General features: G+C 41.8%; 1 protein-coding gene across 1 annotated transcript in view; it reads left to right on the forward strand.

Annotated features, from left to right (window-relative positions):
* Positions 1–20,770, forward strand: part of CRYBG3 (crystallin beta-gamma domain containing 3) — a 102,056-nt gene that overhangs the window by 79,384 nt on the left and 1,902 nt on the right. The window contains exons 17-21 of the mRNA XM_038582513.1: positions 212–338; positions 12,099–12,238; positions 14,860–14,983; positions 19,218–19,376; positions 20,208–20,367. Coding sequence (XP_038438441.1) covers positions 212–338; positions 12,099–12,238; positions 14,860–14,983; positions 19,218–19,376; positions 20,208–20,367 — 710 coding nt within the window. The remainder of the gene's footprint in view (positions 1–211; positions 339–12,098; positions 12,239–14,859; positions 14,984–19,217; positions 19,377–20,207; positions 20,368–20,770) is intronic.

Raw genomic sequence — 20,770 nt, forward strand, 5'->3', positions numbered from 1 at the left:
ATTAGGTAAAGTACCTAACCTATGTCTAGCACATGGTAAGCAGTCGGTAAATGATAGTGGTAGCTGTGGCTTGAGACTGATGCTGTGAATTTGCTGCCGGTCAGAACCATGACTTTCATGTCCTACTCTTCCCCCAGTTCCCACAGCATGATGATGAGCCCACACTGCCAACCAATGCAATCTGACTAATGTCTCACTGCTTGTTTTTAAGCTGGATCCTGTACTACCAAGAGGACAATTCTTGTAATCAGTGTGTGTTAGAAGAAGGCCTCTATGCTGATCTTACTTCCTGTGGCTGCCCAACATCTAGAGTTAAATCTCTCAAGCCCATTGACTATGTAAGTACTTTGAATGCATAATTACAAGACTTTTTCTTATCTAGTTTAATTACCATGAAAGGTGTGATGTTGTAAGAAGTGATACTGGGTAAATATAAAAATATGAATCATTTATTCACATACTGTAAAATTGGGATTCACCATGAAATTGAACCAAAAATGTAGGGTTTTTTTTTTTTTTAAAGATTTTATTTTATTTTATTTTATTTTATTTTATTTTATTTTATTTTATTTTATTTTATATTTTATTTTATTTTATTTTATTTATTTTATTTTATTTTATTTTATTTTATTTTATTTTATTTTATTTTATTTTATTTTATTTTATTTTATTTTATTTTATTTTTATTTTTATTTTTTATGATAGTCACAGAGAGAGAGAGAGAGGCAGAGACATAGGCAGAGGGAGAAGCAGGCTCCATGCACCGGGAGCCCGATGTGGGATTCGATCCCGGGTCTCCAGGATCGCACCCTGGGCCAAAGGCCGGCGCTAAACCGCTGCGCCACCCAGGGATCCCAAAGATTTTATTTTTATTTATTCATGAGAGACCCACAGAGAGAGAGGCAGAGACACAGGCAGAAGGAAAAGCAGGCTCCATGCAGGGAGCCCGATATGGGACTTGATCCCAGAACTCCAGGATTATGCCCTGGGCTGAAGGCAGGCACTAAACCACTGAGCCACCCAGGCGTCCAGTGTTTTGTTTTGTTTTTTTTTTTTTTTAAGCAAGAATTCTGAACGCAGGAGCTAGAATACATATAGACCTACCTGGCTTTAAATACCAGGTTGGTACTTTAACCATTTTGGAGACATTAGTAAAGTTACTCAGTTTCCTCATCTATGAAAAATAATACTACTTTGTAAGGCCACTGAAATATCGAATGAGATAATGGTTATAAAATGCCCAGCACATAATGAGCATGTTAGCAGTTAATTAGCTTAAAATGTTGGCTATAATTGTTGCAGCTGCTTGATAAAAATAATAACCTGATCATCTTACTATTCTACAAAATAAATCACATGACAATTTGCTACTCAGGTGTACAGTGTTAACTTTATGGTATGCGTCTTGATATGGCCACTGGTACTGATTTCAAACCTTTGTTTGGGGGAACTAGGGATTTCCTGCCTGGTGTGTGCAGAGTTACCTGGGTCACCTTAGAGACCCACATTTATAGAGTAAGTAGTTTCTCCTTTCTGCCATATTTACTCAGGATTTTAAATTGGAGCAAAACAGGATCAGTATTTTACAGCATCAGTGCTCCATGTTTATAAGATGCAGAGGAAGCAATGAGGATCTGGGATATTTTCAAAATATCTAATTATGATCATTCCCTTGGAGCATTTGGTCAAAGCAGAGGTTTACACAGAGATGATTTGAAGCTCTGCATAATGGTACGAGTAAGACCTTTTCAACCAGGGCACACCCCAAAGGTGATGATCAACTCAGAAACTTTGATCCCAACCTAAGCAATGTAGTCTTATTTCACAAGACATTCCTGGATAGAGTATTCTTGGTGTCAAGCTAAGAATAGAGTCTTGGGTGAGGAACGAGAATAGAAACAGTCTGTGGTCTCTCACAGTGGCCCTTTAGACACCAACTGGGAAAGACTAAGTGACTACTGATACTTCCTGTCTCTTGGACAAAAACCAGTGGAGGGGAAAAAAAAAAAAAAAAGACTGTGGTCCAGTCTCTACCAAGTATTGACTGAAGCAGTCCACATTTCCTAGGAAAGGGATTTTCTTAGCAATTTTCGAGGTCAGACCAGCAGACAGATACTGATTTGGTGTTAACTGAAAGCAAAATACATAGTTCTAAATATGAAAGTACCATCTTGAAAAGATTTTGCAGGACTTCTATCTAATTTAAAAAGCTAAACCAACTAAATTTCTAGGGAGGGTGTTTTAGAAACAGAATTAATAGAGTATTACTATTTTTTTCTTTGAAGAATTAAATTTATACATTCACGAAAAAAGTCAATAGTTAAGAATGGAAATAGAAAAAATGTTTTTATGTTTTACTGTGCAGTCGCTGGTCACTATTTTGGTCCTGTGGAACCAGGGCAGTAGTAAGTGAAGATGTCTCTTGGGAAGGACCAGTCCCCAGATGATAGATAGATAAGATTAGATTAGATTAGATTAATCTCCTTTTCACTCCAAGAACTGATTAAAGAATATATTGTTTCTTAACGGCATACATTTGTCTTCATAATACCTTCACATGGTGTGTTTTAAATCTTTGAAAAGCCTTTGTCAAAGATACATTTAGGCAGTAGGTTTGGGTTTGAAATGGAGGAAATGTGTGGTGAGGGTGGGCATCCCAGCAGAGATACCCAGATTGACCATGAAGAGGCCTTAACAGGTAGCATTTTCTTGGTGAGTTGATCAGACCTAGGAGATAGATATGTGAACTAGGTCAATACAATAATCTGTAACAGGTGGATTCTCATGGCTGGAATGCTTGAGAATTCTGTCCTGAGCATTTCTCTCTCTCTCCCTCTCTCCCTCTCTCTAGAAGAACAGGGGAAACTGAATTAGTCTTCAGAAGGTTATTTGTTGAGCATAAGTAAGCTTTAGGTAAAATAAAGTTAGGTATCTTGAAATTACTTTACTCAGCTAACATTCCCCACAAAAGAGACTTGTGAGGGTCACAGTTGCTCGCATTCTCCAAATTCTGTGTCATCTTTCCCTGGAAAATGTTTGACACACTCCACCTATTCTGCTTCTCTGATTCAATCGCCTTTCCCCTGGCTTTTTTCTCTGGATTTGTTAATACTACTGTGTAAGCCATGGTCCATTGGGATTCTGGATTAGTTCTGGGAAATGTTTCTGTCAGGTTGACTTTACATATGTATAGGAGCTAACCCCTTGATTTTGCTTTAATTAGTGACAACTGAAGAATTCTAAAGGTGTTGCCTGTAGTTGGCATTTCCAGACATACTGTGACTTACTGTTAGTCTTAATGGTATAATATTGAGGAGTCTTAAAGACTTCATTTTCATACAAAATCAGTAGGTTTTGCAAATGACAGCTTGCTTCAGGCTGATTTCTATTTGTCTAGACATACGTTACATTCTAGAGGTCCATGGATAATTGCAGTCATATTGCAGCGCAAGGACCTCGGGAGCATAGTTTATAGATCTACTTCCCACTAATGTGACATTGGGTAAACCACTTAATTTATTTGTACCTCAGTTAACTCATCTGTAAAGAAACTGTTAGAACAGGTATTTTCAAATCTTTGACAGCCTTTAGTTCTGTTACAAATAAACATCCTGGGTCTATTTCTAATTGGACCTGAAAAACAGGATATCTAGTATTAGGACTCATATGATCTGAGGGAATAACATAGTACATTAGCTCTCAGGAAGTCTATCCAGTCCCCAGAAGCGTTGGTTAGGAGCTGGAGGTGAGTGGGGAGCCCACGTAAATGCTGCAAGCATTGGCCCAGTAGTGTGTGGGGTAACCTGCTTTTATTGTGTTTCCATGGGAGCGGCATTCTGCTCCTTGCTTCTTTAGTGTCTCCATGGTGGCCTGGCATGGAAGTTCGCCTCCTTTGAAGTAATAATCCAATCCTGGCAGCTATCAGCAGGCAAAGCAAAAGAAACATTGTAACAAGAGGCTGCAGGAAAAGTTTCAAATGAAATTATAACCTTGATGACATAAATGATATGACGAGGTAGGGTAAGAATTGGCAGGGCAGCGCAAGGGTGCTGAATAAGGGACACAGCTATAAATAGTAGAAGACTGTAAATCCAGCCGCAGAATGAAAGGAAGTAATGAATTCATAAAGTGTAGAAGAGTTTGGTTACTATTAAACTTTCCAGCTGAATCTGTATTTAGTTAATAGTATTAACACTTGTGTAAATTTTAAGAATAAAGGCCAGCAAAGCCCTGCAGAGTAAACATCACACACTTCCTAGTGAGACCTTTGAAGCATTTCCCTTCAGGCAGAAGACAAAGATCTCTACTATCACCATTTCTATTCAGTATTATTCTGGAGTCCTAGCCACTTGAATAAGATTAAAACCAAAGGGGAAAAAAATAATGTGTAAAGGAAGAACAAAATTGTCAAAGTATGTACAGAAAATTGTTAGAGTTAATACGAAGTTTTAAAAAGTTTCTGGATATAAGGTAAATACCAGTTAAACTGCAGGGTACTTAAGAATCTAACACAATGCAAGTAAGTCCTTATGGGGGAAATTATTTTAAAAACTTTTTTGAAGGGCATAAAAGATGAAGAGATATAATAACCTTTCATATGTTGAGAACTCAATATTGTGAAGCTGTGGTGCTCTCCAAATTGATACAATTTCAGGCAAAATGCTCATGGAATCTTTTGTCTTTCTAGGAGAGTGTCTTTTTAGGGTGGGATGGTAAAACATGACAAGCGTATTCTAGATTTGGAAAAGACAGGGATCGAAAGTTAGCCAAGATAATTTTTAAGAACAACAGGCAGGATCACTTGTCCTACCAAGTAGATATTGCACTAGACAGCAAAAATAATTAAGATTGTGAGTATTGGTGCAAGGAGAGACAACGGAACAGGGGAACTGGATTGTATGGAGACTAACGTATGTGAATAATGAATGGAATTGGAAGGTGACCTAAGTAGCATGATAGTTGGGATAATTATGAGCTTGTAATTATGAACTAGTCGGGACAGTTGGCTCTTTACGTGGAAAAAGACAAGAGTTAGAATCTTGCTTTACTCCAAACACAAAAATAAGTCCCAGGTGGACCATGGTGACCTAAATGGGAAAAGCAAACTCGGAAGAAAATATGGAAACTCACCTAATGATACTGGAGTAGGATGGATTTAAAACCAGATGTGCACATCAGCAAGAGAAACGTAAAAGGCAAGGACGTTCATTTCCTGTTGCTGTTGTTAACAAATGACCACAAACTTTGAGGCTTAAAACAACAAACTGGCTTACATTTCTAGAGGTCAGGTCTGCGTGCTCTCAGTGTGGTGAAATTAAGAGGCTGGCAGGGCTGCATCCCTTTTGGAAAGTGCTAAGGGGAGAATCTGTTTCCTTACGTTTTCCGGCTTCTCCAGGGGCTTCAGCATTCCTTGGCTCATGGCCACTGTCTGTCCTCAAAGAGTATCACCCCCAGTTCTCTCCTCTATCTCAGACCCTCCTGCCTCCCACTTATAAGGACCCCTGTGATTATATTAAACCTCGTTGGATAATCAAGCCTAATATCCCCACCTCAAGATTCTTAATTCTTTATCACATCTGCAAAGTCCCTTTTACCACATCAGGTAATTTGTTTACAGGTTCCAGGGGTTAGGATGTGAATGTTTGGGGAATCGGGTATAGAGGTTGGGGAATATTAATTATCTTGCAGCCCTTATACAACCTGTGAAGATTTAGTGTACAGAATCAAAAAAATAATTCTTTCAAATCAATTGAGAAAAGAGAACAACCTATTTCAGAACTTAGCAAGAGGACACAAATAGGCAATTCACAGAAGAGAGAAAAATGGCTAAGGATACACAAAAAGTGTTAAACCTCACTAGTGATCAAGTAAATGCACAATAAAACAACAATTAGGTAACAATACCTTACTTTAGATACAAACATTTGAATGTCTGACATCACTAAGGTTTGATTGGGTGGCAAAGAAATGGGATTATTCCTACACAGCTTTTGGAAGGAATGTCAGTTACATGGGGCAGGGTAGTAGAGTCAGAGTGTTCGTTGCAGCATTGATGGATGAAAAAGGGAGATCCATGTATTGCTAAAGGATGTTACTGCAAGATACATTTCAATGATATTTAAAAACAAAGGTTGGGGAGCGGGGCATCTGGGTGGCTCAGTCAGTTAAGCGTCTGCCTTTGGCTCAGGTCATGATTCCAGGGTCCTGGGATCCAGCCCTGCATGGGGCTCTCTGCTCAGTGGGGAGTCTGCATCTCTCTCTCCTCTGCCTGTTGCTCTTCCTGCTTGTGCTCTCTCAATGTCAAATAAATAAAACCTTTAAAAAATAAAATAAAAACAAAGGATGCATAACCATTAGTGAAGCCTTCCAGTTCATAGTTTCATATTTTACATCTTCACAGTGGTGACCTTTATGGAGAAGGAGAGGTTCAGATTCAGCTGTACCTGTTACCTTTTATGGACTTATAAATTTAATGCAAATATAATAAAATATATTACATTTGGGTATTGGGTACATAGTTATCTATACATTATTCTTTCTAAAATATGTCAAATTTTTTTAAAGAGAAAAAGAATTATAAAGGTGGATCTATAATGAAACTGATTTTCTAAATCTAATGAACTGATTTTCCAAATGAAAGCCGTTCTCTGAGGAGAATTATAATTCACTGGTGAGGAATTTGGTCCAGGAGCCTGACAGACCCTTACTTACTAGCTGAGTGGCCCTGGTTTTCTGATTTCTGATTACCTGGAGCCTCAACTTTCTCATCTAATAAAATGTGAGGTTTAAGCATGCCAATACATGTGTACCATGAGCTGATGATAAGCACTGAGTAATTGAGCAGCTTACAGACAATAGTACTTGTTATTGCAAGATCAAGGCTCCTGTGAACCTGATAGGGTGAAGGAATTTTTATGTTTCTGTTTTTAATAGGTTGAACTTAAAAGATTCTAGGTTAGAGTCTAATGAGAAGTTAATGAGCCTTCTGTTAAATTTGTTTCATTTCACATAACTTTTTTGCCAGCACATCATTTGGTAATGCTCTGCAGTGGAATTAGAGGTATGCATTATGGTTTTTTTTTTTTTTAAATCTGTTTCCGTTGTACTTAGTGTTTTAGCCACGGTTCATTCAGCAAAGATTGAGATGAAGCGTGCTTGTCAGGCCGTACAGATATGGCTGTTTTCAGTGGCTGATTGCTGAATATTTTGAAAGGTGTATGTTATATTTAGAATCTAACCAATTAATGTAATCCTGAGGTACTATCAACACCTTTCCCATTTAAACGATGATTTGAAACTCAAAGGACTATACAGTTGCCAAAATAAAGGTCTACAGTTTTTTTTTAATTTTTTAATTTTTATTTCATTTTATTTTATTATTTTTTATTTTATTTTATTTATTTTTTATTTATAGAGACAGAGAGAGAGAGAGAGAGAGAGAGAGGCAGAGACACAGGCAGAGGGAGAAGCAGGCTCCATGCAGGGAGCCTGATGTGGGACTCGATCCTGGGTCTCCAGGATCACGCCCTGGGCTGCAGGCAGCGCTAAACCGCTGCACCACACTGCTGCGCCACCAGTGCTGCCCTACAGTTTTTTTTTTTTTTTTTTTTTTTAAGTAAAAAATCAGTGACATTTAAAAAATCATCCAATTATATTAAAAAGATGGTGACATAAATGTGGTCCTTCTAGCAGAGTACTCGCACCAGGATCTCGGAACTTTAAACTCAGATGGCGGACACACTGTTTAAGCCAAAAGGGGAGGTAATAAGGGTCATATATATATTCCCCAGTTGAGCAAGTTGGAGTCAAGTGCTCCAGACAGCATCACATATGCCAATTAGAAATATTCTACATTAAAATTACTGGTTTTTTTAGAATATGTTAGTGCCACAGTATAGGGGTTAAGAATACAGCCTCCGAGGTCATACGGTCTCGATTCAAATGCCTGCTCTTCCACTTACTGTCCCCTGTGCCTTGATTCTTCATCTGTAAAGTGAAGATAAAAATAGCACCCACCTCAATGGGAAGTTGTATGGATTAAATAATGAATAAATTCACAATCCCCTGATCTGAATGTATCTTGGAATTTGGGGTTTTTCCCCTTTTAAACAGTGGTATGCTTTACATATAGCCTTTAAGGAAACACTCCCAAAGGCTTCTAGGTAGCACCTTCATAGTTAAACACATTCCCGTTACTGTACAAAATCTATATCTACACATATTGGAGAAATATAGGTAACCTTCCACTTAGATCAGGTTCTGTTGCCAATTGAATTAGGGGGAAAGGGGGTTTTAGAGCTTTTGGGATTTCAGAACTATGGATAGTGGGTTGTAGGTGGATATATGTATCTATAATGCCTGACACATAAGAAGGTGCTATACATCTTAGCTATTACTAATATTGTCATTTAAAATGTTGTCAGGCTCCGCTCCCTGCATGGAGCCTGCTTCTCCCTCTGCCTGTGTCTCTGTGCCTCTCTTTCTCTCTTTGTGTCTCTCATGAATAAATAAAAATTTTTAAAAATACTGTTTAAAATGAATAAATAAAATGTATTTTAGCTGATGAGATTAAGAGGAATGACAGAGGGTTTTTATTCTTATCAAAAGTTCTTTTAATACAATTTGTTCAAGCTTTCCTTTTCTTTCTTAACTATGTCTTCCTTTTAGAAACTGTCTCATCTTTGCCTGGCTTAGACTTGACCCAGCAGGAATGTCCTGTTACTGCTGACACCTAAGAAGAGCCTTTGGCCCCACATGGTTGGCCATCTCCTAAGTTAACATGGACTGAGGCCAAGACATTTGTAGAGTTCAAATTGTAGTTAAATTCTTGTGTTTTCTGTTGTCTTTGCAAAGTTCAGCTTATTCTATTGTGTGCAGTTTTGAAGACTATTAATAGTTTATATTCCTACTTTCATGCCTGCAGAATATATCAGAAAAAATAATTTTAAAATAATTTTTCAGTGTTCTTTCTTTCTGACTGATTACCTGTCCACCACCCTGCACCATCCTGTCCACGTTAGCACTTATGTTGACCTTCCTAACCTTTAAGTACATTTATAAATCAAGTGCATTTATACATTTAAGTTTATAAATTAAAACCATTTAAATTTAAACAGTTTAAGTAGAGAAAGATCCAGTAAATACATATATCAAACTTCTAGAGGGTAGATGACTTTAAGCTTGGAAGTAATAGATGTTCTCAGATGAAAAGTCTGATAGATTGGACCACATGATGATATCCTGTTGTTAATGAAGCACTGGGGTATTTTGACTGATTTATATAAACTCATAAAAGAATGCTGTCTCAGTCATTTTCTGTAATTTTATTCTCCGTTTCCTTGCCTCACCATTTTAAAACCTGTCTTCTGCGATCTTGGGCATCAAATTTTACATTGTTTCCTAAAGATACATTTCTAGATACAGAATTGCTAGATTGTCTTTAAATTCTGGAGTTGAGGGATGCCTGGGTGGCTCAGTGGTTGAGCATCTGCCTTTGGCTCAGGGCGTGATCCTGGAGTCTCAGGATCGAGTCCCACGTTATACCTCCTGCACTGATCCAGCTTCTCCCTCTATGTCTCTGCCTCCCTCTCTCTGTGTCTCTTGTTAATAAATAAATATTTTTTAAAAATAAAAAATAAATTCTGGAGTGAATTTTATGCAGTTTGAGTGATAATAGCAATCTTAAAACAATGTCTTTGTGGACATGTTACAAGGGGAGGAAGAAAAATGTACACAGGCTCTGTTTTTCTCAGAATAATTGTTTAGCATTCAAATTATATTCTCATAGTACGCTTTTAATTTTTTCCCTCTCGAGTTTAAAACAATTACATCATGTGAGTCTTAAGCGCAGCAAACTCTTTCCTGGAGAGAACGTGGCTCGTGCTGATTGTGAGCCCTGTGTGGCCTTCTTGCCTGTCTGCCCGTCTTTACTAATTAGTAACTCAGCCAGAAGATGTGTAAAGCGGTGAGCTGAAACTTAATCTAAAGCTTAAGGGTGAAGATGTTGGAGAAAGTCCAACAATAAAGTCAGGGGCTTATCTGTGAATTTTGATGGTCTGCCTTGAGTCACTGGTGGTAATTTAGAGTCTGCCGTTGGCTACATCTCTGACCTGTGGTTCTGCTCTTCTCCTATAAGGACATTTCCTCCATCGTTCCTTGGGACGCTTCCAATTTTTATTTTGCAGATAACAGAAGAGGTGCCGCCTCTTGCCTGTGGTCTCTCAGTGTCTAGAGATGAATTTCTGTTCCTGACCCAGTTTATGGTATTTACTGAAGGAAAATCAGTGCTCCAGGGCAGCCCATTTATGCTTTACCTTATGGTCTCACTGCACACAGTGCTTGTTAGTCTTTTCGAGTGTCTTCGGATCCCTGAATCTGTATCAGCCATTACCATAGCACGAGCCACATGTGGTTATTTAATTTTATACTATAGTTAATACTTAAACAAATTCAGTCCCTTTGTCACACAAGCCACGTTTGAAATGATCAGTGGTCTCGTGGCTGGTAGCTACCATGCAGAAGGGTACAGAGATGGAAATTTCTTTGGCGTTCCTTGTCTGTCTTTCCTTGTGTTTCATCCTTTCGAAGTGATCTTTTCCCTCGTGGACCAATTGCAGTCAGAGGTTCTAACCTGTTGGGAAACAGTGGGTTGGACTGCTCACCTCATCCCTAGAGCCATCCCTCTCGTCCTGCAGCCAGGGTCAGCTTCCTTCTATCCCACCCCACTGTCCCCTTCCACCGTGCCTGCGAACTTTGTCACGGGCCGCTAGCCTATTACCCTCCTTCTCTTCACCAAAATTCTCTGGAAAATGGCCCAGGAACCCAGTCTACAATTTTTCGTCATTCATTCCTCAGTCCTCACACCCTCTTCTCCTCCCTGCCACCCAGAGAGTTTTCTTCCAGGCTTCCAGCAGCCTCCTGGCGGCCAGACGGCAGCAGCCTTGGCCCGGCCACCCTCTTCCTTAGCATGGAGCCAGTATTTGATACTGCAGACAACTCTTTCTTATCCTTTCCTTTCCCTTTTCCTTCTGTAGTGTTTTCCCCTTGGGCTCCCGTCTCCTGGTAGCCTTCTGGCCCCTGCACACCTGTCCTCCATTTCCCCACCTTGACTGGCTCGTGTTGCAGATGCTGGGAGTTCCCACACTTACTCCGCTGACTCTGGATTTGTTCCCTGGGCCCCAGGTCACACAGTCCCATGTTTGGTGGACTATCCTGTGTGTCTACCTCAGCATTAAAATGTTCATTCCTAAATAGAAATTCTTAGTTTCTGGGCACATCTTGCCTTCAAGCTTCCTTATATATAATGAATTATACCACCATGCCCCCAGCCACATCTTTTTTCTGTATATAGTCAATCCATTTGTTTGCCTTATCATACCCTTTTCTCCCCCGGAAATGTATTTCAGCATCTGTGCAATTCTCCTAATTTAGTTATTAATGCCGTGAACATCAGGTTGGCACCTTGCTTTGTCTTCCCATCCCTGAAGTGTTTTCTAGCATGGTGTCTTGCGTATACCAAGGCATTAAAAAGGACAAAATCGATTCTGTTCTTCTCTTAATGCAAGGAGTTGAAGAATTCTAATGTAGAGATCACCACCACTCCTGTCCCTGTGCATTCTGGCTTTTTGTTGCTGTTTAATTAAAAAGGCCGTTTTCTTCCTCCTAGGAATGTTTCTAAGAGCCTAGAGCCATCGAGTGTCAAGTTCTCCGTGACTTCCCCTATGGCTTTCTGGGGAAGTAAGGGAGCCATTCCCTCCCACGTTTATTGTTAGCAGCCGAAAGCATTGGCAGGACCCTCATGTCCGTATCACAGCACAACCAGACCTGGATTGGAACCAAATGTCCGTTTCCATGATGAGATTGATTGCGATTCTGAAACTTCGATTCTAATTTACAAAAAAAAAAAAAAGTGAACAAAAGTCACACATAGGATGTAACATCACTGGGGTGGTTTTGATTATACCGTTGCTAGAGGGTAGAGTGGTAAACACCGTGCGTTCAAGAATACAGGGGGTCCAGAGCAGCCGGCATTCTGAGCAGGAGGTCACTGAAGGATGGTCACCGCATAGGGTGATGCTTTCGCTTTTCTATGCTCTTAGGTTTTTGAAGAACCCTCCATCAGCCTCTTTGCCCTGGAACACTGTGAGGGCAGAGAGCTGCACCTAGAGGAGGCCGTGAACTCCGTTCTGAACAAGGACCTGCACTTCTACACCCAGTCCGTGTGGGTGAAGAGTGGACTGTAAGTATGGGCTGGGGGCTTGGCCGGCTTCAGTCGCTGCTGTAGGAGACAGTTGCATGGTTGGTTTTTATTTCCCCACTGCTGCTGCTGTTGTGTGATCAGAGATACTATTACTCCTTTACTCTCTCACTGTAATAATGGTAGCTCCTGTTTAAGACCAGAACCTTGGACCAGGCCAGTATATTCTCGTGTGCGGCGGGTTGGGAGGAAAGGGCTGCCATGCATGTAGAGCACGTGTCCCTGAGGAGGTGACCAGGTGGCCATAACCAGGCGCGCCCAGTTCCTGATCGGGAGCTGTCTAATGAAACCAGCCGCTGTGGTTGACACTGGCCAGCTGCAGAAAACTGACTGTAAGACGGATAGTGCTGTGTTTTGTTTAGATTTGATGTCCTCTTGGCAGTAGAGCTCCTTGTTCCAGGGCACTTTCCATGCCGGGCATCTGGGCTGTCCTGGCCCCCCACCACTGTTGCCGTTCACTGAGGTTGGCAGAGTGGGTCCGCAGTACGTGGGCCTGCGTTACACAGTTGGGGAGACTACTTTACGATATGAGAAGTTATGGATACACAAGTTAGGTAGGAACTTGCATATTTATTTAGAACAAAAATGGTACCAAGCCTTGCCCGGGAGGGGCCCTGAGGTTAAGATGCGAAGACTTCCTGGGAGATCTGCCTGGCAGGACGTTTCTGGAGCACGGGCACGTACGCCTGCCCCTTCTCCTGCCTGTTGCTGTTTTGGTACCAAAACTCAACTAAAAGAGCATGCACAGCCCTCGATGATTCACATAAATATGATTGTTTTTATTTCTTAGGACTTTTAAATCGTGTGATAATCAACTCTGCTTGTATAAATATCTGGAGATAAGAGAAAGCCAAGAATATAAATTGATTTGAAAATTAAGTCAACTATGATAATACATGGCTTTTGAATTATTCACATGTATAGCAATTTAATTTTTTTTCTTCAACACATTTGACTTTGGTGCTTCTTAAACATAAATTACTCGAAGCATACTAATCCCCATACTATATACCAGTATTATGTACCACCTAAGTCTGTTAGAATTGAATTCTGTGTCCCTGTGATACAGAACCTTCACGGCATTTTTTTTTTTTTTTTACTAGTTTCTTTACATTTCTTTGTGGAACTGATAATTATTGACTCGCTTTGTTAAAATTTCTTACCAGATTTATTTTAGTCTTTTGTAGGAAACTGGTACTGTTTTACATTAACATTCTTTCTTCTCTTGACCTTAATCCACCTTCTCTTCCTGTTCTGGATTCTCTGTAAGAGAACTGGAACACAGAGTAAGGAATAGGGAAGGCTGTCTAAAGATATTCCTAGGCTTCAGATGGCTCAGAATATGCCTTCATGCACAGGCAGCTCCCTTCAGTGACTAGTTTTGTTTTGTTTAATCCCCGTATTATCTGGTATCTCTGATTTGTGATTCTAATGAGGGTTGAGCTTTAAGGCTTTTCAACTGTGGAATTCATTGAAATTAATATATAGAGAGGTGTGGTGTATTAAAGTCTCGCCTAGATTTTATACTGCTATTTCCCTGCTGATTTAAAAAGTCAGCACAACTGAGCGGTAGAGAAGCATCTCCATGGTCATGCTGTCCTGACTCTGCACCAACCTGGTGGCTTAGATTTGTGTAGGCAGGAGGGGTTGGAGGGAAGATCATCTCTGCTGCCATTGATCATGTTGATTGTGAGGAGCAGGGTGCCCTGTCTGACCCAGGCATTGTCGCCTTGTCGTCTTCCCCACCTAACTTTCTGAAAGCACTGTTTGTGGTGACCTGGAGTCCTGATCATTTCAGATGGTCTTGGCAATCCCAGCCTAGTCCCCCTTCGCTATTCAGCATGATAACCACTTAAAGCAGGGCTCAGCAAACTTTTTCTGTGAAGGACCAGATGGCAATTTCAGTTTGTTGGCCATCGTATCACTGTCACAACTCTTCACCATGCCATTTGGAGTGAGAGCAGCTAGTGTCAGTCAGTGAAGGGATGGATGTGACTGTGGGCCACTCAGAGGTCTTAGGACTCCCCTCTAAGCCCTGCAGGCTTCCACATGCTTTACCTTGGCCAGAGGGTATTGAAAGGATTTGCAAAAGAGGTTGGGCCTTGAGGCAAGACAGGGAATTTCTGAGGATAATTTGAAGCTGTCCTTGGTGGCCTTAGAGAAATTCTAGAAGGAGGTGTGTCTGAGAGGTCACTGGAGCCCCCTAGAGAGGCTCTGAAGCGCATGTGAGGATGAGCCTAGGAGTGGGCGAGGAAACTAGTGATGTGTAACTGGAAATAGTGAGACATTATATATGCTCAATTGTTATGAAAAAGACAATATTATCAAAGAAACACAGAATTTTAGATCTGGCAGGAACCTTGTTTTACCAGCTTAGAAACCAGAATCCTCACTGGATTGCAAATCCAAGCCCCAGTGCCATGGGCTTTCACCTAGTCTTTCCTGCCTTTTCTGTTAAAAAATAAAATTATACTTTTCTTTCCTTAAAAAGAATCTATAAGCCTAAAAGTTTTAAGGAACGAGCCTAGCATAAAAGAAGGTATTTTTTTTATAAGATTCTGTTTTCTTATTTTTAAGTACTCTTTTTTCCTGTTCTTATATAGGTGGATAGCTTATGAAGGATCCAATTTCTTAGGAAGACAAATCTTACTCGAGCCTAATGAGATCCCAAATTGGACAGCATTCAGTGGCTGGAAAACAATTGGTTCCCTCCGTCCTATGAAGCAGGTAAGGAGGCAGGGGGTGGGGGGGAAACCTAGAAGATCCAAAGTAGCTTGATTTTCTAGTAGAAATGTCATGAACCATAGCATCTGAAACACTGACCATTTAGTTTGACGTGCATATTACAGGGGGATCAGATTAGGACAAAGAATCTTAGAGATGTTCATCAGCTCATTAAGTTGTATGTAAGGTCAGTGTGGATTTTAGCTTTGGAGTCCGGGGTCTTCTTGACCTTACTGACTTTTTTTTTTTTTTTAATTTTTTTATTTATTTATGATAGTCACACAGAGAGAGAGAGAGAGAGGCAGAGACACAGGCAGAGAGAGAAGCAGGCTCCATGCACCGGGAGCCCGACGTGGGATTCGATCCTGGGTCTCCAGGATCGCGCCCTGGGCCAAAGGCAGGTGCTAAACCACTGTGCCACCCAGGGTTCCCCCTTACTGACTTTTAATGGAAAAATGAGTGTCATAAGGTCTGTGGGAAGCAGAGAAAACAATGTACTCTGAGTCTGCCCTAGTTGTACTTTCTAAGTATTTGGATTTTTTTTTTTTCTACTTACATAAAACTCAGGATAGACTGTGGTATTCATGACACACATCCTGCTTGTCAGTCTCCTTGAGAAGCTCCCTGTATCCTTGGGAGTAGGCTCTGGTTTCATCGATGTGCCTGTGTGATGTGGCCCCCGTGCGGGCCCCTGGAGGCCTGCAGCCTCTTCTCTCACGGTTCTCCTTCTCACTCAAATGGGGCTGTGGCACAGCCCAGCGTGCAAAGTGCTTTCCTACTTGAGCCCCTAACACAGACTGTACTCTGGCAGTTTCTTCCCTCATTCTTTGCCTGGCTAATTCCACTCATCCCCCTAAATTTAAGTGTCCGGTCTTCCATGATGCCTCTTTAACCCTTTCTCCCAGTCTAAATTAAAACTTTTCCTACAAGACACTGCATGCGGTTTATAACCGTGCAGTCGTGGAGGGCAGAGGGCAGGGGCTGTGCAAATTTTGCTTCTTGCTCTACCCCTGCTCTACAGCGCACCAGGCACAACGTCTGGCGCACTGTAAAAATTCAGACACTGTTTATCTAGTGGAGAAATGAATGTGTAAATGGATGAATAGATGTTTGACATTGTGCTAAGAATTGTGGAAGATTTGGGCCCCTGGGTGGCTCAGTGGTTGAGCGTCTGCCCGTGATCCCGGGATCCTAGGATCAAGTCCCACATCGGGCTCCCTTCAGGGAGCCTGCTTCTCCCTCTGTCTCTGTCTCTGCCTCTCTGTCTCTCTCATGAATAAATAAATAAATAAAATCTTTAAAAAAAAAAAAAAAGAATTGTGGAAGATTTAAGGGATAGACCTGATCTCTGCTTTATCAGAGCTTATATGTTTGTTGGGTAAAATACGTTGGACTCAAAACAGTACCATAAAATGCAAAACAGTGTATAACCATCAAAAAGCCACAGGCTACTCCCGGTTTGCAGGAAGGAAGTATGGACACGTACTGAGTGGTAGACCGTCTCACAGAAGGTGAGAACCCCACGTCGAGCTGTGTGGTGCACAGAAATAAACACTTCTCACTTGATTTCAGCAACAGCCCTACGGTAGGAGTTGTTACTCCGTTTTCCAGGCGGGAAAACAAGGGTTGAGAGGTAAAGCCAATTGGCGAGAGTCATCCATCCAAGTGTCAGAACCAAGATTTGAACCCAGATTTATTTTCTAAAATTTGTGTTGAGCAAATAACACCCTACTTTCCTCCAAAATAAGATCAACATGTACAGAGCACCAGGCACTGAGCTGAGGGTAGCACAGGGGATACAGGTGCTGAGGCTCTGATGTCCACAGTGGACATATGAAGTGCCAAACAGTAGCCAATAAAGCATTAACCTCCGTGGTCCTGCTGCCCCTCCCTCCCTCCCTCCCTCTCAAGTGGGGCTGTGGCAAAGCCCAGCCTGCAAAGTGCTTTCCTACTCCCTCTCCCACACACTTGCACACCACGCCCATTCTCTTTGGTTCTGTTGGTTCAGATCCTAGTTCTGCCTCTGGGAAGCAGTGTGACTTGGGGTGAGCCACTTGACCTCCAGGGGCGACAGTGATCACACTGCTTATCTCTCCGTATTATTACTCCAAGGACTTAATAAGAAAATAGAGTCTGGCACATCTGGCTTCTCTTACTGTGGTAACACATTTATTTTGAAAGTTCATTATTCGTAGTGTCCCTTTAGAGATCAGAGATGCTCTTCTGAGGGATACTCAACCTCAGCAGGCTTTCCTGGCAGTTTGTGCTGCAGGATTTCATGACCTTCACCTCTTGCCAAGGCCTCACTCCCGTCATGTGGGAAGATGGGGAATTGCACCGAAAAGCCATGGGGAAAAGCAAGGTAGCTTTTACCAATCATATAATAATGCTTAATCCTCGTCATTAGGAACTTCAGAAGCTAAGCTGGATGCTGGGAGTATTTTCCTCAGTTTTTGAAAGGTTCTGGGTTTCTCAAACGGTACTATGGGTCCTCTCCTTTTCAATAAGGCTGCTGGTACTGCTGTAGTTCACGTTCTTGCTTGGAAATGCAGTAATTAAAATGCCATCCTCTTTGAGTTTGGGAATTAGGGAGTCACCAAGGCACTTATAAATGCATATCAGTATTTTAAAGTATAATTACAGAAGAGTCAGACTACAAGTGTGTAATAAGGGTAATTAGTACTTCACTTGAGTTAATTGATTAAAACTGTGATGTTTGGTCCTAATAACATAATTGGAATTCTGTCCTCTGTGAAGGTCACGCCTGTTTTCTTCTACGTACAAGATAAGGAAACTAATAAAGATGTACTGAAGCCTCAAATTAATACTTGCAGCGGGAGACTTCTAGAATTACATACACTTATTGTCAGTCAGACATTATGAACGTGGAAGTAGCGCTTTGAAGCCTTTCAGACATTTTGCCTAGTAGAGGTCTTTTTTACCTGCTTTAAATTATCAGATAAGCACGTGTCCTATTTGCTTATTTAAGTTCTCACAATGTTTATTTCCTTAGAAAGGCCACACATGGCAGCACCAAAATACGTTGTTGCATTTACCTGGCACTTCGGTTTCTCAGAGTGCAAGGGCTTCCGTAGTAAATAGCTTGGTCAGTGCCAACATAGGGCCCCAGATGGGGATGCTGGATGTCCTGTATTTTATTTCATGAAGACTGGAGGCCTACGGCTGAAAGAATGGTTTCTGGGGAGTTTCCATCATGTACGGTGTCCTTTCATCAGCTGACTTCACACTTTCACTGCTGCAGTTGGGCTCTCACTCCCTGTGTCCGAGGGTGACTGGTACATGTCAGCAAACCCTAGAGCATCCTGGTTAAGAAGGACAGTTCTGGTGCAGGCCAGCCTGGCTTCTCCACATCTGTGTTAACTTTGTAAACTTCAGGTCACCATTGTACCTTCTTAGAGGGCTCCTCCGGTTATTAACCTGGACAGATAACACCGTGACCCAGCAAGCATGAGCACACGGCCTGTGACAGACACTGAGCTCTCAGTAAATACTGTTCCCCTTAGAGGCAAGTCCTAGATTTAATATTTTATTTGAAAACTTCATGTATGTATTCCAGGGCCAGGGGATAAAGTTCTTTGTTACCCAATTTTGGAATGCCTATGCAGTGATTAGACATACATGGCCTCTTCCCTGGAAGAAGTGTAAAGATCCACGGGGTTGAATGTAAACAGACGCTACCACAGCTGCGCAGGCGCTCAGCTTACCTGGGTCCTCCGAGACCTCCCATCGTGGGCACTGGCCACATAACCATAGCTCAGCGTGTCTGGTTTCTGCAGTTTGCTGAGTTGTGAGCGTCTGTGGGTCAGCAGCGTCCTGCCCTCCTGCTCTTCCCCGTCTTCCCCCAGCACAGCGAGGACACGTGGTTCCTGAACAAAAACTCAGCAAGTCAGGAATGCTTCAACTGCCCCATGCCACATGGCATTCCTGTGGAGGAAAGTTACCGTTCACCCTCACAAAAGGGCGTTTTTCAGAAAAGCACAACAGAGATTATTGTACAATGTAACGTTTGTGTTTGGTGATCTCAGGTCTGTCTGTAGAAAAATAGTAATTCACACATTCTGGCTAAAGGGAGGAAAGCGAAGGTGCCTGCATAAGCTACGTCCCGTCCCCTTTGCCTCCGAGCCTGCCTCTTTGGAAAGCTCAATTTCCTTTGGAAAGCTTGATTTCCAGATGCATAAGTCCCTTTTCCTAAATGGCTGTTTCTCGGCTGTCCCAGCCCGCAGTGTACATCAGAATCAAGAACCGGGCCCAGGACGAGTATCTGACGGTCACTGGCAATGTTGCTGACACACGAGCCACATCGGTGTGCATTTCTCCCTACAGCGGGAAGACTACTCAGATCTGGCACTACTGTCGGGGACTCTTTAAATCCAAGGTAAGCGCCCCACTGACACTGTGCCCCACCTTTTGGACTTTTTTTCTTCTTTTGGAAACCAGAATCTTGCCAGATCAAATGGCACCAGAAAATAATGCAACACCCTAAAAACAGTATGTTGCATGATTATATAAATACTGCCATGCATATTACTAAAGCTTTTAACTGAAATGGACTCAGGATTTTATCATGTAGAAAGTTCAGTTTTCTGTTTGGAAGTAAACACTGAGCTCATGGACATCCAAAGTTCTAAGACCAGAGACCAAAAAAAAATAAAAATAAAAAAAGTAATAAGACCAGAGACCACTCCCTGGATCCAATTAGACATCATGCTGTTGTGACACATTCCTTACCCTGTGGCCCAGGTGCAATCAGCTGTGTCTGATTCTAAACATCTTGAAACTTTCACTTTCGGGGCACCTGGGTGTTCAATTGGTTAAGTGTCTGACTCCTGATTTCAGCTCCGGTCTTGATCTCAGGATGGTAAGTTCAAGCCCCCTTGGGTGTGGAGCCTACTTGAAAACAAAGAAAACCAAGCCCCATCTGATACATTTATGCTAACGGAGACTTAACATTCAGCTGTAACTCAGCAAACCTTCCATTGACCTTCTGTGGTCAGATGCAGGTGTCCTTTTAACAGACGTGCCTCTCCTTGGGTAGGTCTGTGTCTGGCCATCTCCTCCCCTCAGCCATAAAGACAACTTAAACAGCTGAAGTGACAGGCGTGCTGTGTAGTCTTCCTTTCCTAGACCAGAATCATGTTAAGAAGAGGGCCTCCATTCCCTTGAGTGCAGCTGACACAGAACTGCCAATTTGCTTCCTGACCTTTAGGCCAGTGACACTTGCCTGGACGTGATTGGTGGCCGGGACACCCCGGGAGCCAAAGTGGCTCTGTGGACGGAACACGGACAGTTCCAGCAGAAGTGGAGGCTGAACAGAAACGGAACCATCAGCTCCTATCTCAGTGATCAGCTGGTCCTCGATGTTAAAGGTGGGCCTCCGAAGAAACCCAGCGCTTTGTGTCCCTAGATAGACTTTTAAATTTCAAACCTCTCCCTCCTCCTCCTGGGTAAAAGAAATCCTGATTTATAAAAGAAATATTAAGTCATTTCTACTTACTCTTTTAATGAACAAAACAATTAGCTACTCGGATCAAGGAGGGAAGGCCTCAGGACACTGAGAAGGTTTTTGTTTATCGGTACAGTTGTAAAATTCTCATTTGCTACATAAACTTGTAGGACAATTCTAAATGTAAAGCTTTATCAGCCATGAAGTGTCCCATTTCTTAGAAACTTCTTTTTGCTATTAACTGTTGTAGTCCTTTAAGAGCCCTCACAAACTTTGTGGCAGATATTGTTCGAGCTTGTTTTGAATTGAGCAAGGTCCAGGCTGTT

This window comes from Canis lupus, chromosome 33 (genome assembly GCF_011100685.1).
Source record: "Canis lupus familiaris isolate Mischka breed German Shepherd chromosome 33, alternate assembly UU_Cfam_GSD_1.0, whole genome shotgun sequence".
NCBI classification, from domain to species: Eukaryota; Metazoa; Chordata; class Mammalia; order Carnivora; family Canidae; genus Canis; species Canis lupus.